General features: G+C 45.1%; 1 protein-coding gene across 3 annotated transcripts in view; it reads right to left on the minus strand.

Annotated features, from left to right (window-relative positions):
* SMOC1 (SPARC related modular calcium binding 1) overlaps positions 1 to 18,586 on the minus strand; it is a 153,131-nt gene that overhangs the window by 78,298 nt on the left and 56,247 nt on the right. For all 3 annotated transcript variants that reach the window (XM_082384358.1, XM_082384359.1, XM_082384357.1), the window contains exons 2-3: positions 9,908 to 10,073; positions 8,648 to 8,760 (exon numbers count right to left, since the gene is read on the minus strand). In XM_082384358.1, coding sequence (XP_082240484.1) covers positions 8,648 to 8,760; positions 9,908 to 10,073 — 279 coding nt within the window. The remainder of the gene's footprint in view (positions 1 to 8,647; positions 8,761 to 9,907; positions 10,074 to 18,586) is intronic.

The raw sequence follows: 18,586 nt of genomic DNA on the forward strand, positions 1-18,586 counted from the left end.
TAAGAATATAATAGTGTCTACTCATAGGTCATAGTGAGGATTGAATAAGTTAATGTGTGTCAGCCACTTATAAAACACCTTGGCACATAGTAAGTGCTATACAGGTGGTGTTGTTATTATCTGAAAAAGAAAAGAACAGCAGAGAGGGTGACTGAAACCTCCGTCACTGAGTCTTCCCTTTTCCATAAGCAGCAGGAAGGCCAGAGAAGCAGGCCTCCATCCTTCCCTCCCTCCCTCCCAGGTACACCCCTCTGCAGAAGAGCAGCTGCAGATACCGCCCAGAGCTTGCTCCTTTCATTTCCACGATAGACTGTAGGGACAGACTCACCAGAGGCTATGCTGAGGTCAGATGCTCAGCTGGGAGCACCCAGACCCTGCAACTTGCTCCAAAGCAAATGATGCCAGCCAACCTGGGAAAGGATGCTCAGTGGCCATAGGCCATTGAAGAGGAGGATGGAGCAGTGGTTAGGGTAGGCAAGTCACCACAGAACACAATGGATACAGTGTTGGAGCTCCACCCACCCTCATCTTGCCCTCCTCTGCACCTGCGGGTGACCCAGGGGGTGCCAGTTCTCTCGCTGAAAAGATGACAGTGGTGGCTCTCACCATGTGTGAGAGATTAGGTGAGTCACTTACTACACATGTCCTTCCTGCACGTGGAGGCATCAGGCCCTGTCCCTGCCCTCATTTACAAAATTAAACATTTACTTTCATATGACCCCCAGTGGGTACAAGGATTTGTTCTTGGGTGATGAAAATATTCTGTCATTAGACAGTGGTGATGGTTACACAACTCTGTTAATACCCTAAAAACCACTGGATCATACATTTAAAGGGATACATTTTACGGCATGTGAATTCTATCTTAATAGAGTTGTTATTTTAAATAACAAAACCAGGTGGCCAGCCCACAGGCCACCGTTTGCCGACCTCTGGAAGAGCCCAACTAGCTCTCCCATTTTACGGTTGAGCAAAATGAGACCAAAGAGGAAGAAAACTAACATTTGCTGAACAGCAAGTATGTGCTGTGTTATGGGCATTTTCGTGTAAATTATCATACGCAACATCTGGTTGTTTGGAACAAAAGCAATTCAATGAAAAACACATGTAAAACAAGTAGTAAGATGCCCTGGGCACAGTAGATGTTCAAATTGTCCTTTAACAGAAAAGGACAAAGAAAAGCAACAGCTGACCCAACAGTGGGTCTCTTGGCCATTATGCCATCTGTACGTAAAGGATGGACTTAAATACTTAACAGTGCGACTGCTTTTAAAAAAAGAAAAAAAAAAGTTGGCACAGTCCACTAAGAAATACAGAACTGGCTGTGTTTGGAGACATCCAAAGGAACTGGTTATGGCTGGAGAAGCTCAGAACATTCCAGCTACGGATGCAACCAGGCTCTTAGTACTTTACCTAGAGAGCCCTCTGCACTGTCTGAAGAGACATCCACACTATTGCTCTAGGTAAGATAGTTTCACATGACAAAAAGATGTAGCCCTTGGACTCATCAAAGATGGGACAAATCCTTTCCCTAAGACGATGCTCAGTGCTCCAGCCTACCAACGTTTCATCAGCTGAGGTCAACAAAGGTTCACTATTGACGCAAAACATCCCTACCTTCAGTACTTGCTGAGAACCTGGAAGAAGGAGACCCAGATGGTAAACCCAGGTGTTTCCAGGGCAAGCTAGTCACACAACTCAGCCTGCGGGGGTGATTTCAGGACATGCAATTCTGTACTATGGGGGTGGGGAGAGGAGGCGCTAAAAAGGAACCTCAAGACCTGCTTCACAGCTCAGGCACTTAGGAAACAAGCTGCAGTTCCCCAGGTTTTAGAAAATGCAACAGTAAGAGCTATAGAAATGCTGACGAGGGGGACCCACTGTCTTTGCCAAAAAGCCACAGAACTTTCTCTTTGCACTTCCAACTTCTGAACAAAGCATCATCAAGAAGAAAATACAGCTCCCCAGATCCCTATGGCAAAAAAAAAAAAAGTGACCTCGGGAAATAAAAAAGCACATGTACGTGTGTGTTGGTGTGGGGAAGAGTGATTAGAATGAGGAAAAATGGGGAAAGCGTGGGTGCCAGACAGAGCTATATCAAGAAAGATTGTTCCTGGAACATGGGGCTCAAAGTGGGAAACATAATACATTTTTTCATGTAGCAGTAACATTATGAATGTTGTTTTATATTCTAAAGTATTATTAGAACTACAATCCATCTACACAAAAAAATTAAAATGGCTTGGGAATGTATTTGGTAACAACCGCTAATCGACCACATTATTGCTCAACACTAGAAGGCAATTTGGGAGTATATACCAAATGCCTTAAAAAGTGCATGTCCTTTTGACCCAATATTCAACTTCCAGAAATTGAATCCCCAAATTTCCAGAATTCATGGTACATACATACAATGGAATATAATGCAGCCATTTTAAAAAATGAGGTAGAGTTATGTGTAATTAACCTGGAAATAAGTCCACAATATAATTAGTATAAGAAAGCATTAGAAAATGATATATGACATTTTATCATTTTTGTCCTAAATAATGGTAAGTACACAAAGAAAAAAAAAAAAAAAACTAGTGGGTTATAGACTTAATTGTTGCTACTTCAAAGAGATGAAATCAGTGACTTTACCTTTCTACCTATGTACTTCTGTATTGTCAGAATTTTTTTTTTTACAAAGTGTACATGGCTTTTCTATTTAGAAAAAAATGAAAATATTTCTCTTTTGATTATTTGATTAAGTCTCTAGTATACATATATACACACACACTATGTAAAATGAGCATCTACAACACATCATTCTACTAGCTGCAAAGTATGGCTATGCCATAATTTGTTTAAGCACTTCTCTATTGTGGATATTTAGATTGTTTCCAAATTTTTGCAAATATAAGCAGAACTTAGATGGAAATCCTTGTGGCTAAATATTTGCACGTATCTTTCATTATTTCTTTAGAATATATTCCTAGAAGTGAAATTTCAGGCTCAAGATGTGGGCACAATTAAGGACTTTTGACCCATATTGCAAAATTATCTCATAAAATGTCAGTGCCAATTTACCTTTTCAAGTACAGTGTGGAGGTAGCCTTTTCCCTTCACCCAGGCCTGAATATTACTATCTCTTTTCCAAGTTTGAACAATTTGGTAAGCAAAATGACACATCGTCATTTTTATTTGTATTTCTTTAATTACTAAGGAAAATATCATTCATAGTCACTTATTGGCTATTTGTTATTATTGTGTGACCTGCTTATTGATATCTCTTGCCCACTTTTCTACTAAGATCTTTTTCTTCCTGGTTTGTAAGAGTTTTTTGTCTAATATTAGCCTTTTGTCATTAAGGCTAATATACATCATTTGCCTTTTTGCTTTGTTTAAGGCATTTTTTATGTTCAGAAATTTTTAATTTATATATATTTTCTCAACAATAAAATCACTCAGAATTCCAAATTACTGACCTGTAAGTGGGCATTTGAAATATACCCCGTTGTACATATAGGGTCTTGTATACTAACTAGCTACTTCATCATATGTTCTCATATCTTTTCTGCATGTAAGCTCTTGAAGGCACAGACCGTGACATTTCTTGACTCCACCATAGCCAACCAGCTCACAACCCAGAACATAGCAGAGCTCCAAAATGTCTGAGATGAAAAAATATTGTGTCTGGGACCTGCTTTGAAGCAATCCAGTTTGGGGTGGGAGATGAAAATAGGGTAAAGATGAAACAGAATCAGCCACATGTTAATCATTGTTGAATCTGGGTGACAGGTACATGGAGTTCATTATACTATTATTTCTACTTTTTTGTATGTTTGAAAATTTCCATAAGCAAAAGGATTTTTTTTTTTTTATGTTTGCTTGATTGATTGGTCAACAGCATCAGAGAGGGGACTTCTGGAATAACAATGATTATGAAAATGAATTACATATGCATCAAGGACACTTCTGTAGCATAAAAAAGCCAAGAGCACAGGCCTTGAAATTAGGCAGTCCTGGGTACAAATCCTTAGTGACCTTGAACATGTTATTCAATCCCTCTGAAACTCAGTTTTCCAGTATAAATAAGGGTATTAATAACTACCTCAAAAGGTCCTAGTAAAGATTAATGGGTGTAAAACTCAGTGCCTGGTACCAAATAGCACTCAGTAAAGAGTTGCCATCATTATTATTCAGTGCTGCATAAGCTTGACAAGCTCTAGCCAACATCCTGGTGGTGGTGATCCCATACCCTTCACTGCTGAAATCACTACTACGGCTCTGACTTCAGTTCATCATATTGGGCAGCAGAAAACAGCTTGGCAGAGGACTCGGTAGACCAGATGTCAGGAGTTACTTTCCTGATACCCAGAAGAGAAAACAGATAGGACCACACCAAAGGACAAAACCAGTAGCTCCCAACCTTACTCAACAGGTCAGCAAAAAGCCTTAACTCCACATTCCAGTGACACAACCAAGAACAGGAGTGATGAAGCCCTCACAACAGCAGGTCATTCACAACTTGGACTGAACCCTGGCATCACCTGGGAGCTTGAAATAATAACGATGTCTGGGTGCCTCTCCCAGAATTTGATTTAATGGTCTGAGATGTGGACTAGATATCAAGGTTTTTAAAAACCTAATGTTGTAATGTTTATCACTCTGCTGTGTGAGTTGGGTTGGGGGGTTATCGAGGGAAGCGGTCAAGGGAAAACAAATTAGAGAACAGAGACCATTGCATCCCACATGAACCCCATTAAAGCCAACCCAGTCATGTGGTCCCAAGCCGTGTCCCATGCCAGACAAACCCAGTCCCATTAGGGTCCCCTCACTCCCTCCATAAACTTCAAGAGGATGTTACTGAGTAATAATTCACAGGACTAAAATATGTTATTAACACCAGGATGCACGCATGTCAATATTCTCTGTTTTAAACAGCGTTTAAATATTCCTCTGTTTTAAACAATATTAAAACAATGTATCTGCTCTCTGGGTTTTGGTCTTGAAAAAGAAACAAAAACAAAGAAGTCCACCTAAGAGACAGTGGAGGTTGGAGGAGGGAGAAAAGCATTTTTTTTCTCCTAGCCTTTTGGCAGCCTGTCAGTACAATTGAAGCACACTCAAAGAGGCAGCCTCATTATGTGACGTTATTGCAGTGCCTTTGATCAAGGGAAAAGGCACATCCACTTCAATCCCTGTAACGGGGACTGACCAGCTGTCTGGCTGCTTAGGTGCCCACCGGGGTGAGCCAGCCTCGAGCCCGCGGACACATGGCAGTGCCTAGTGTGTCAAACCCAGGAGGGGGCTCTTCGCTGTCTAGCCACCCTTTGCTGCACTTTAGGGGCCCCCTCACTTAGCAATTCTGCCTGGACTAATCTGGACGTTCCCCTCCCCGGCAAACACCACCTGGTCCAGCCTGGCCTCCGCGAAACAAAAGCTGGCCAGCGGCTGTCTGTCACGAGGCAGCAAACGCTTCAGAACCAGGAGGGCAGGGGTCAACCGTTCTCATAAGTAACGCACTCAGAATTACAGAGGTCTAGAGAAAGGGGGGAGAAAGGATTCCGCCTCCTCCTTATTTACCCCCGTCTCAGCCCCAAACTCAGCTGTGAGGGGTTTGATTTTCTCCCGCACACATGAATTCTCAGCACAAAGATCACCTGCACTCTTTTCACTAGAAAAAATGATAAAGAATTGATGGGGGGGAAGGTTCAACAAAAGATTTTCTTTTCCTTAGGCGACATCATCTGTAACATCTTGGGAAGATTTGAGCAGTAGAGCCAGAGTAGAAATGGGGATAATGATGATGGTAATGACAGATATCCATATAGTATTTATGTGTTCCAAAGATTTTACATGTGTTAACTCATTTAATCCTCATCACAACCCCATGAGGTAAGCTACAGTAATACTCAATAATAGTAATAATAATAGTAACATGTAACACGTATTATATAATAATAATTATTACCACATAGAACGATAATGGAGATCACAGTCTCCACTTTTCACATAAGGATACCGCGACCCAGGGAAGTTCAGCGACGCGCCTGAGGTGGTGGGTGGATTCATGCCTAGTCTACCGCACTAGACTGCCTTCCTCTAGTCTCCACCTCAGAGCCTCCTTTATTATTTTTTTCAATAGGCATTTTTATTTCTATAGAAAAGAAACAAAACAGTATAATATTCAAGCGAAAGGAGAGAACTTGATTAAACCTCTCAGAATGGAATTTTTAGTACATATTTGTTTCGTATATAGATATGAATTTTAATATTTTTATAAATTTCATCTAAAATTTTGCACCATACGTTTATTTTATGTATTATGATAGCTACACATTAAAGAGTCACATTTCTGGGAGAATTTTGAGATGGGGTGAAGTCACGATAAAATATGGGACGCTTCACGAATTTGCATGTCACACCTGGCCATGCTCATCTTCTCTGTATCGTTCCAATTTTAGTACACGTGCTGCCGAAGCGAGCCCTCAAAGCCTCCTTTAAAGCTGCCAGTTGACAGAACAGCAAGAGTATTGAGGGCTTTGGAGCTGGAGCGATCTGAGCTGGACTCCCAGCTCCCGGGCCACTCTGCGTCCCGCTGTGGTTGCATCTTCTGTAAATGAGGACACTAACACCTACCTGGCAGGCTTGTGGTGAGACTTAAGTGAGAAAATGAATAAAAGCACCTCTCACAGGGTGGGCAGCCAAGGTCAGCTTAACCCGGTGGTTCTCGATCCTGGCTGAACACTTTTTTTTTTTTTCTTTTTTAAAACTCTACTTTATTGGTTGTCTTTTAATTTTATTTATGGATTATTATTATTTTTTAACATCTTTATTGGAGCATAATGGCTTTACAATGGTGTGTTAGTTTCTGCTTTATAACAAAGTGAACCAGCTATATGTATACATATATCCCCATATCTCCTCCCTCTTGTGTCTCCCTCTCACCCTCCCTATCCCACCCCTCTAGGTGGTCACAAAGCACCGAGCTCACCTCCCTGTGCTATGCGGCTGCTTCCCACTAGCTATCTATTTTACATTTGGTAGTGTATATATGTCCATGCCACTCTCTCACTTCGTCCCAGCTTACCCTTCCCCCTCCCCGTGTCTTCAAGTCCATTCTCTACGTCTGCGTCTTTATTCCCGTCCTGCCCCTAGGTTCTTCATGACCTTTTTTTTTCTTAGATTCCATATATATGTGTTAACATATGGTATTTGTTTTTCTCTTTCTGACTTACTTCACTCTGTATGACAGACTCTAGGTCCATCCACCTCACTACAAATAACTCAATTTCGTTTCTTTTTATGGCTAACTGGCTGAACACTTGAATCAGCGGGGACACTTTAAAAAATACGGAGTCCCATTCCCGACTTCACCACCCCTCCCATTTCCACCTCCACCTGCCCTCGGTCTGAAATCAGCAATCCCCTGGGCCCAGCCCCGAAATGAAACCTGAAACCCAGCGGATCAGAGGCCAGCCTACAGCCTTCGCCCCAAGACTCAGGATTCCTGGGAAGCTGTGAAGGTCCTGCGGCCCCTGCTTCCAGCCCGCAGGTAGTAGCCGGATGCCACTCCACTCCGCAGAGGGAGTCTCGGCACCAGGCCCGTCCCAAGCAAGTGCTGACCCACCCTTGTCCAGTGGTCCTCCCCACTTCCTTAGAGCCACCTCCGCCCCTAGACTGCGTCCCCACCTGCAGCCTGAAAGCTTTACCACCCCGTTGTCCCGTGCTGCCCGTGTTTCAGTCTGTGCCAACTTCAACATAGCCAGCATTACCCTTACACAAGCTCTAGCCAGCAGATCATACAGGATCAGAGGTAGGACTGCCTGAAAGGAAATTTTAGAATCTGAGTGCATGTACACACAAGCGTACACGCACGCACATGCAGACACCACACATGCACACAGATACCACATACCGCACATCACACGCATACACCACACACACATACACAGGCACCCACATACACAGACAACCCCGCCCACACACGGAAACCACACAACACACACACATGCACAGATACCACACACACAGACAACCCTCACACACACACGGAAGCCACACAACACACACACATGCACACAATATCACACACATACACCATACGCACACACAGATACCCACACACACAGGCAACCCCCTACACACACACAGAGAAACCACACAACACACACACAGACACACAGATACCACACACCCACACATGCACTCACACTCCACAAACCCCAGACATTTTACACTCAAAGGGAGCAGAGCTTGGTTAGAGGTTTGGGGGTGGGAAGGAGGGGCATATAGAAGGGGTAGCAATAAACAGTGAAGGGAATACGGAGGTTGCCCATGGAAACTGGTGAGGATAAGAAAAAATAATCAGTCTACATTTGACAGAAGAGAAAAATGAAGACAGCCAGCAGGGAGGATGGGGACCAAGCAATGCCAGCTTCCTGGCTCGTACCTGCATGAGCCTTTCAGGACCCACTGCCAGCTGGCAAGGGATGGCATGGGGCCCAGGAGGGGGACGCCGGCCCCAGAAAGCAACATGGAGGGTGTCAGAGAGTCCTCAGCTGTTTCCAGAAAGCGAGGCTCTCAGGGCCCTCCTGCTCCCAGGCCCTTCCCCCCAGCCTCAGCCCAGGACCCAGGCCTGAGAGACGTGGCCAAGGCCTACCTGGGTAAAGGAGCCATCCTCGCTGCACTCGGGGACAAACACCGCCTCCTGGGGCTTCTTGGCTTGCTCGAGGGCCTGAGCCCGCTCCAGGCGACACTTGCTCTGGCCAGCGTCTAAAAGAGGGAGGAGTGCATTTGAGATTCACTTGGATCCCACACAGGAGCCATGGACAAAGCGGCTGCTGGTTCTAGAAATGCTGGGGGAAAAGCACTCTGCCGTGCGGGGGGCCCACACACAGCCAGCTGGTTGTTCCAAGGGCACAAGGGCAGGGGCTGGTGAGTGCCACGTGGCCTCACCTTCCTCTTAGTGGCATTCTTAGAAAAGTAGGGTGGGGGGGGGGGTCATATTTATACCAAGGTCTGTTTATTCTTTTTCTCCCAAGTATCCCCAGGCCCTCCTAGGGAGAAAAATGTTCTACTTCTATTATTTTTCACTAGGTTTATTCAAAAACACGCAAGCCCAAGGAGTCTCAAAAATGTTTTGTAGTTCAAGGACTGCAAGCACTTTCTTTGGGAAATCAGAATTCTAGGGCAGCTGGCTTAGCCTCCCACAATTCCTATTATAGCTCTGATCAGTCCAGGGGTCACAAACTCAAATACCTACAGGGCGTAGGAAAGTGATATAAATTAGAGAAGGGGCTGGGCATGTGAAGAATGGCATTCAGCTTGGCAACACCATAGGGAGTGCTGAGGACTGTGGCAAACTGGAAAACGGGCTCCCCTTTAAAGGAGGTAGCTACTATTCAGCTCCAGCCACATGTTTGCCTTGAAGGAGGGAACTCAGACGTAACGTCACCAGAGCTTCCAATTTTTTATGGGAAGTACAAAAATCCAGACTTTCATGTTGAATTTCCCAATTTTTAAATGCTGTCTCAAATGTTTTAAATATTTTTAAACATGCGAGCAGACCAAACAAAATATATCTGTTGGCCAACAATGTGGAATCCCTATTTAGGAGCCAGCCATAATGTCTTGCCATTTTAAGCACCTCTACAAAAAAAATAATAATAATAAAAATTAAAAGCACTAGCCAAATAGCAGCACATCTCTCTAAGCCCTGGTGGCAGTGTTTAAAAGCCAGAAAAGTACTCATCCTTCACTGGGCCAGTCCTCCTTCCCACATTGCCTGGTGGAAAGGACATGGGGAGAGGTTGGCAAGTGAAATGAACAGACTCATTCTGAGCTCTCCCTATGGGGAGCGCCCCGTGCAGGGAGCGTGGTGCTCAGGTATCTCTCCTCTGCTGGGCACGTGCACACTCACCTTTGCATCTACCTCGATGTACCACACCCAGGGCTGGGTCTCGGCACTTGGCTCGCTGGTACTCACACATGGACTCGTAGGACCTGCCGTCAGAGGCACAGATAGGTTTGGGTTGAGTCCTGGAGCAGTGGAGGTTGCACTGAGGGTCACGGTCACTTATGAGAAACTAGGTTGGAAAAAAAGTGAAAGGGTACAGAGGTTACTTTTGCAAGAAAAGTAAGGATGAGTCCATGACTTAAAATACTAGTTTGCCCTTGGGAAGCAAGTCCAGAATAAACCCAAAGTTATTAAACCCTAGAAGTGGTAGGAAACTAAGCAGCCACAAATTCTAACCAAGGAAGGCATCCTGTGCTCAGTAATTCACATACAGGATCTCATTAATCCTCAAAACCCTATGAAATAGGAACTACCTATTTTGTAGAGAAGGAAACTGAAGACCAGAGAGAGGTAACTTGCCCGGTTTTACACAGCTCTAAGTGGTGAATTTGAACCTAAATTGGTCAGAGGTCAAATCCAAGCTTTCACCATTGGGACAGTTGGTCTCCCGGTCCACGCTGATGGTCTCTGCACTTGGCCCTATTTGCGTACCTCCCCAAACCAGGAACTCACTAGCAATCTCTACTTTCCATCTTTGGGAAGTTTTATTGATTAGAAAGTAGTACTGAGCCCCCAAATCTATCACCTTTCCATTCTGCCCACTGCGCTCTGGCAGAATACAAGTTAAGCAATTTTCTATGAGAAAGGAATTTCCTGATATAATATATCATCATCATCAGATTGTGAAATGCTGAGTTAAACAGTTTTCTTTGCTGCAGGACTTCCCAGACACCTTTGGTACATTCCTATGCATTATGAATCTCCAAGAGGTATAGCAGATTAAAGATAGGTAGCTGCAAAGTATTTGCTACTCTTCCTGTCGAGCTGTGGAGTCTAATTCTCCTCCTTTGAATCTGGGCCAGCCTCAGTAACTTGCTTGACCAATAAAATGCTGTGGCAGTGATGTTTTGGGACTTTTGAGCAAGGTTACATGAAGCCTTGCAGTTTCTTCCTGGGCCTCTTGCAACACTCACTCTGGGGGAAACCAGCCACCATGTAAGAAGCCCAACAACACTGAGACTGCCATGCTAGGAGGAAGCCCAAGCTAACATGAGGCGAAACCAAGTGGAGAGAGAAATGCCCAACCAACACGGGCACAGAGACATGTGAGTGAGGAAGCCTTCAGATGAGTCTAACCTCAGCAATCATCTGACTGCAACTAACAGAGATGAAAAGGAGTAACTGCTTGAGAGACCCTGAGCAAGACCCACCCAGCTGAGCCCAGTCAACTCGCCAGAACTGTGAGAGTTAATAAGTTGTTGTTTTAAGCCATAAAACTAAAACAATTTTTTTCTATTGAAGTACAGTTGATTTACAATGTTTCAGGTGTATAGCAAGCCATTAAGTTTCGAGTGGTTTGTTACACAGCAATAGATAACCAGATCAAGAGCATATATGATTATGTATCTCCCAAACTTATTTGCCCATGAACCCCTTTCCCAGTGAACCCCTGTTAACAACTGCAGAATACAGCTGGAAAACAATAACTGGACAATACAATCCACACCTCACCCCTGCACAGGATCAACTTCCCTCAGGCTGCCCCTGCTTAGAACCCTTGAGTGGTGCCCCTCTGTCCCTGGGGACTTTCACATGGTCTCCTAGCCTGGCAGATCTGACGCTGGGGCCCCTTCTCTGGCCTCAGCTCTTCCTGCTCTGTCCCCGCCTTGCTTGCTGCTGGTCGGGCACACTGGCCTACTTTCCAGTTCTCAAATGGGCTACATTTGCTCCTACCCCTGGGCCTTTAGACACACTGTTCCTTCTCCCTTTCCTCCCACCCCTACTCAGATTTGGGTTCATCTGGGAGGTTCTCCCTGACTCTCACAGCTCAGGACAGGTCCCCCTCTAATAACCTCTCACCCCCACACTTTTCCTTCAGGGCTCTTAACACAGTTTGATGATGAATTGATTTGTGTGATTTGATTAGCAATGGAATCCCCCACTCTGAGCTCCAAGAAGACAAGGATTCTGTCTCTTCTGTCTGTGAATACATCTCCAGCATCCAGCCCAATGCTGGGGCACTTGATTATTTGTGGGATGAACGCATCCCTGCAGCAGCCTTTCCCACACAGCATTACCTCCAAACCAGCTGGTGTGATGTGACAGGCCTGGTCTCCCAGGCTCCTGCCACCACCGGGGATCACTGGGCCACTCCCCTACCTCACCCCCATCCCCCTTTCTAAGCTTTCCCCCTCCCTCCCACATTACACGGTGGGCAGAGGTGGGCCACAGCTTCTTGCCCTAGCTCTACTTCAGAACATAAGTTATCTCCGAGGCTGAGAGGTGGGTCTCTTCTCTCTCCATCCCCACCCCGGGCCCCTCTGCCACTACAACCCTCCAAGCCTCTGACCCACTGGGCACCAGGGAAAACTTGGGACCCAAAGGTCCAGCTGAATGACGCAGGCTTGGAAGCCCTGGCTGTGGGCACCTGGATGGGCACAGGACCCAGGTGGCTGCAACCAGCAAAGCTGGGCTAGAAGTCTCTCTTCTTCCCTCAGACTCATTCTTAATCTGTCTGCAGCCTAGAAATGCAGCCAGACCTGGCTCTGTAATTCTGCCTGGTGAGCAGCAGACGCCGGCCAGAGGGTGGGATCAGTGTTCTCATACCCTGGCTTGCAGGCCAACCAGTAGCCTCAAAGCTGTCCAAGAGCAGATCGAGACACTGCTGTCACGCTACTCTCTCCTGGTCCATGGAAGTCAGGGCTACTTACATGAAGTAAGACCCTGCTTTTAAGACCTATTGGTTAGTTATTTTGCCATGTCAATCCCCAGGAGCCAGGGAACAGCATGCCTTTTGTTCTCACGATCACACAAGGAGAGAAATATCCGTATCTTCTAACACCTGGGAAAATCAAGGAACTCGTCCTTGGTCACAGAGGGATGTGGTTGCCAGACCTTAAGTCTGAAGAGGGATAATAATAAGTGCTGATAATTATACATCACTTACGATACGTTAACTAATTTAACCTTCACAATAGCCCTATGAGGCAGGGTACGTTGAGTGTGCGTCAGTGCTGAACTCGACACCCAGGGCCTGGCTCCAGAGCCACGCTTCTAACCACCACAGCGAGCTGCCTTGAGTTATTACAGAGTAACACTGCAAACAGAAACTCTGACCCAACTGCAAAATCGGATTCAGTTTGGGGTTAGCAGATACGAACTACTATATAAAAAGTAAAAAAACAAGGTCCTACTGTATAGCACAGGGAACTATATTTAATACCTTGTAATAAACTATAGTGGAAAAACAAACAAACAAACAACTGGATTCCCAAGTCAAAAACTGTTTACCAAGAGCCTATTCCACGTGAGACACCAACTGCTGAAGATCCAGATAAGACAGCCCTGCCCTCCAGGCACTTTAAACCTACTGTGAGAAGCTCCTCATACAGCCTTGTTCACCTTCAAAAAAGAGGAATTGAGGAAGACACAGTTTCTTTTCAAACTCAAAGAGGTTGCCCTGTTGTCTCTTCGCAGCTCATGGGAGAGGGGAGCTGCAGGCATCCCCGTGGTGTTGAAGAACAGGCCATAAATTTGGTTTGGAAATGGTTTGCCCTGGGCCAACAGAGATGCCATGGCAGCTCTGCCAGAGACCAGCTTCACAACCAGGGGAACACTGCCTGGAGACAGACAGGTTAAAGGCAGCTTCAGAAGAAGCCCCACCTGTCCCCACACACGGAGATCCTTCCGGGCTTCAGACGAGCTCCCAAAAGAGTCCATCTAGAAATGACTGGCCCCCAAGGCCAAGTGAAAAAGTTCTGAAACAGTCCAGGACCATTGCTAAAGACCATTTCCAATCATCTGTGGTGACTCATTTTTATCTATTTTAGGAATCAAAAAAGACAATGAGTTCTATAAAATGGAGTTGTTTTTTTTTTATTGAGGTATAGTTGATTTACCATTTTGAATAAGCTTCCGGTGTACAATCAGTGATACACAATTTTTAAAGATTATACTCCATTTATAGTTATTATAAAATATTGTCTATATTCCCTGTGCTGTACAATATAGCCTTATTTATAAGGTTATATTGTACAGCTTAATTATTTTATACATAGCTGTTTTTACCTATTAATCCTTTACCCCTATCTTACCCCTATCCCCTTCCCTCTCCCCACTGGTAGCCACTAGTTTGTTCTCTATATCTGTGAGTTTGTTTCTTTTTTGTTATATTCACTAGTCTGTTGTATTTTTTAGATTCCACATATAAGTGATGTCATACAGTATTTGTCTTTCTCTGCCTGACTTATTTCACTAAGTGTAATACCCTCCAAGTCCATCCATGCTGTTGCAAGTGGCAACATTTCATTCTTTTTTATGGCTGAGTAGTATTCCAATATATATATGTATATATACCACATCTTCTTTGTCCATTAATCCATTGATGGACGCTTAGGTTGCTTCCATATCTTGGAATAACAGAATGACTATGCCCTAATATGTTCACCCAAACCTCCAGGGACCCTAGGGCATTACCTGGGTCCACAAACACTGCTTGTTCAGCCATCCACTGATCCACTTTTATACTTAGCAAGCAAGCACTATGATGCCCCCTGCACTGCGAGGCATGGGAAGCAGAACACAACCAGCATAGTCCTGCCCTCAACGAGCTTGCACTCTAGGGTGGAGAACAAGCAACCTGACACTGATCGTGCAGCAAGGGAACAGGATACCACAGGACCAAGAGAAGATTTCATTCTTGGGACTCTGCAATGCTACAAAGCCACAGAGTCCAAAAGAACTTTCTGCAATGATGGACATGTTCTATATCTGTGCCGTCCAATGTGGAAGCCACAAGCCACGTGTGGCTATGAAGCACGAAATCGTAGCTGATGCAACTGAAGAACTAAATCCTTAGTTGCATTTAATTTTAGTTAACTTAACTTTGCATAACCATATGTGGCTAGTGGTTGCCAGATTCAAGAGCACAGCTATTGTGGGGAGGGGTGGGGGGGTGCGTAGAGAATGGCTCACCCTCACTGGAGTTTCTCCTAGTTGAGCCAAGCTACGACGGACTGGACCAAGAAGCAGATCCTGAAATAATATCTGCATTTGGAAACTGGACATGAAATCATGAATTCATTATTATGGGTTTCAACAGCAGAACATCCCAGGAGTTCAACACAGTCCATCTGAAGTCACAAAGGCAGATTTTTCTTCTCTTCTGAAGGAGACAAGAGGGACTGGCTGCAAGTCCCCAGGACCTCTGGTGGCTGGGTCAGTTCTCTCGGCCCACAGACAAAGCTTGAAGAGTCTGAGTCACCCTGCTGGAACTGAACCCCCGGGGCCACAGAAGTCTGTTGTGGGCTCAAGAGCAACCAGGGTTGGTGGAAATTTTTGGTGTTGGGCAGAGGCAAGCTGTCTCCCCGACGAGGCAAACGCTAAACCATTTCCCTCTGGGGAGGAAATAGTATTTTTATAAAAATCCTCACATCCATTCCCTTCCTTCTTCCTCACCAAAAGACAACAAAAACAAAATAATTATGTTAAGTATGATTGTGTAATACAGAAACCAAACAAAAGGGGCCGGGACAATTGTGCATTTACAAACGGCTCCTACTCCCTCCCTCTCTCCTTGGGGAGTGAGCGATTCCAAAGCAAACACACAGCATTTTGTGTTCTGCTCACATTTGTAAAGTAGGACAAGCACTTGAAATACATAAAAACAATCCATCCTTCCTATTGGAAAAGTAAGCTGCCGATGGGGGCTGTGTTCACCAGACGAGATGTGTAAATGAAATCAATGTTAGACCAACAGTCCCTTCTGTCTGAAATGCACACACGCTGCTCCTTGCCCTCAGTATCCAGAAGAGTAGAATGTAAACCCTGCCACAGCTTTTGCTCAGGGCGACCACTCCAGTACCACAAGCTGTGTTAGGTTTGACAGACCGCCAAGTTTCCATGACAACTGAGGGAACAACAGTGGCAGCCTAAGGTTCCATCTGGGAGGAGATGTTCAATTCTTTATAATAGGGGGTTGGTTTCACAGCCTTAACTTCCACCTGTACCATGCTGATTTCACCAGCATCTAAAATTCTAAAAAGGCATCTTGCTGGAAACATGCCTATATCTATATTTTTCCCAGGTATAGAACAGAGGGCAGGAACTGTACTCTACAACCAGGGCAATGGTTTGGAAGTGTGATGTCCACAGTTGGAGGAGCAAGTGGCATTCCCCTTTATGATATCAGACTAAAACTCACAGGCCAAACTCAAATAATTTGAGGTTTTTTCAAATAAATTCATTTGTAACACAGCTTTGGCTACTCACTTTTAACTTTTTTGTTTCACTCATCAATTGCTGGAAAACAAACCACCCCCAGACTTAGTGGCTTCAAACTATTCATCATTTCTCTCAATTCTATGGGTTGGCTGGGCTCAGCTGGGAGGTTCTTCTGCTCCACATGGTTTCAGCTGAGACAACACACAGGCTGCATTCAGCTGGGAGCTTGGCTGGGGCTGGAACATACACTGTGACTTCACGCACTGGTGCCTAGTTGGAGCGGCTGAAGTGGCAGGGAGCCGGCTGGGCCTCTCTCTCCAGCGGGTTTTCTTCTTTTATCCACGATGACTTCTTTCAATCCTAAATCTCTTGTATAGATGTTTGGCTTTTTGCCACCAAACTTTCTCCCAAGTTCCAATTTCACACCGCCACTGAAGTCATCATCCTAAGAAGAAAATGCTTTCATGTTTTAAACACTACTGTGAACTTCCTTGGCGCTCCTGCTGCCTTGTGTTCATATGTCTATCAAAACCCTTGATATACTTCATTATCATTTATGTATGTACATGTCTAGAAAAGACTGTGTCTTATTCTTCTTCATATACACAGGGCCTAACCCAGTGCCTGATCCAATGCAGTTGTTCAATACATGTTTGAAGAATGAATGGGTGAATATCAAACCTTACCTGAAAGATATCCTTTTTCTATTACTTACTATAAAAAGAGATACTCTTTGTCCAACCACCACCAAAAGCTTAACGCTCTCAAATGCATAGAATAATGGAAGCTGTTGGTTCCTTTTTTTTTTTTCTTTTAAGAAAAATCTATCAGATAAAGAAATCCATACATTAACCATTGGATTTTCCCCTTGAATTTAAGGAAAGGAAAAAAACATCCCTGAGTCACTGAAGAGAACGTAGCTGAGCAGCTGAGACAGTATCCATATACCCACAGTATCATCATAAGATATCATCAGTAATTGTCCCTAGAATTCATTCCCAGTGAAACCGGCCTTAGCCTGAGAATTTTCCTCACAAAGCCTTGGACGGCTTTCTACCACCTTGCAGATAAGTCATGTCACCCATAAGTCTGGCAGTCATCTGAGATGCCCAAGGTTGCTAAGCCTGAAATGAGTTATGTTAAGGCAGGAAACTGACAATTTAACAGCCAGTGTGATTAGCACTCTGGTTTTTCTGAGCCACCGTATGCATGTACTTGAGTAAGAACAACAGCCAGATTCATTTATAAATCATGTTTTTGACACCCTGAATTTATTTTTTCCATAAAATCAATGTTGTAAATAGTGGTGAGTGTCCCAACCTAATCTGCTAATGTCTACTTGGAAGGAAGAGAAGGAGAAGGAGCCCTACCCGTGTGCCTGCTGAGTAGGTAACAGGCACGGTCAAGGCCCCCAGTGCCAGCGCCCCAAACTGGGTAGAAATCCTTGGCCCCCTTGTGCTGTTCCTTCCTGCCTCGGGACTTGGCACGTGTGGGCCCTTTTCCCTGGACTGTGCTTCCACCTCATAAACTCCAATTCATCCTTCCAATCTCACTGCAAATGCTCCTTCCTCAGGGCATTTGACTTCCCTTGGAAAGTCAGGACCCTGTGATAAGCCTCCACACACCCTGCACTTTCCACTGTGGCCTGGGTCACGATTGTAATTAAATAACCAACTATTTAATTATATGTTTCTTGCCCTTCCTCCCCACTAAGCTGAAAGCTCCCTGCAGGCAGGAACCACAATCTGCTGGGTGTCACCCTGCTAGATCCCCAGTGCCCAGCAGGGGCCTCGCCCAATAGATGCAATAAATATTATTGATCGAATGAATGAAGAGTAAACTGAGGCTCGGCCAGGTTGAGCTAGTAAGTGGTAGAACACGCCTCTAAGTCTGACTCAGTGGCCCAGATTCTTTCTGCTACCTTCAAGGCCGGATGGCGAGCGCTGAGCCCCGGAGGGTGGTGCTGGGGGCAGTCTGTTGTTAGCTCTGGCATCAGCGGCTGGGGTCTTGGCGGCGGCCCCTCCGGTGGACAGGAGAGGAGGAGAACCCGGCAAGCAAAGGGAGCTTTCCTCAAGGAGGGATTCTTTTATTCCCCGTTATGTTTGTAAGTCCAAGTCCAGCTCAAGTTTTTAGAACTCAGGCACTAAATAGCATTTCTGGGAGGTAAATCTGCTCTTGAAACGGGGAATAGCAGTGCCTGGAACAAAAAGTCGAGAACCACATTCCAGACGTCTAGCTGCAGCTCGGCAGCTCACTCTCCAATCAGCCACCTTCCGCCTCCCGTCACCGGACTCACCATCCTCACAACCAGACTTTGGCCTTTTTCTCCGAGGTCCGCGTCTTTGGGAACCAGGAGCCGTT

Source organism: Balaenoptera borealis (genome assembly GCF_965194805.1).
Source record: "Balaenoptera borealis genome assembly, chromosome: 3".
Taxonomy (NCBI): Eukaryota; Metazoa; Chordata; class Mammalia; order Artiodactyla; family Balaenopteridae; genus Balaenoptera; species Balaenoptera borealis.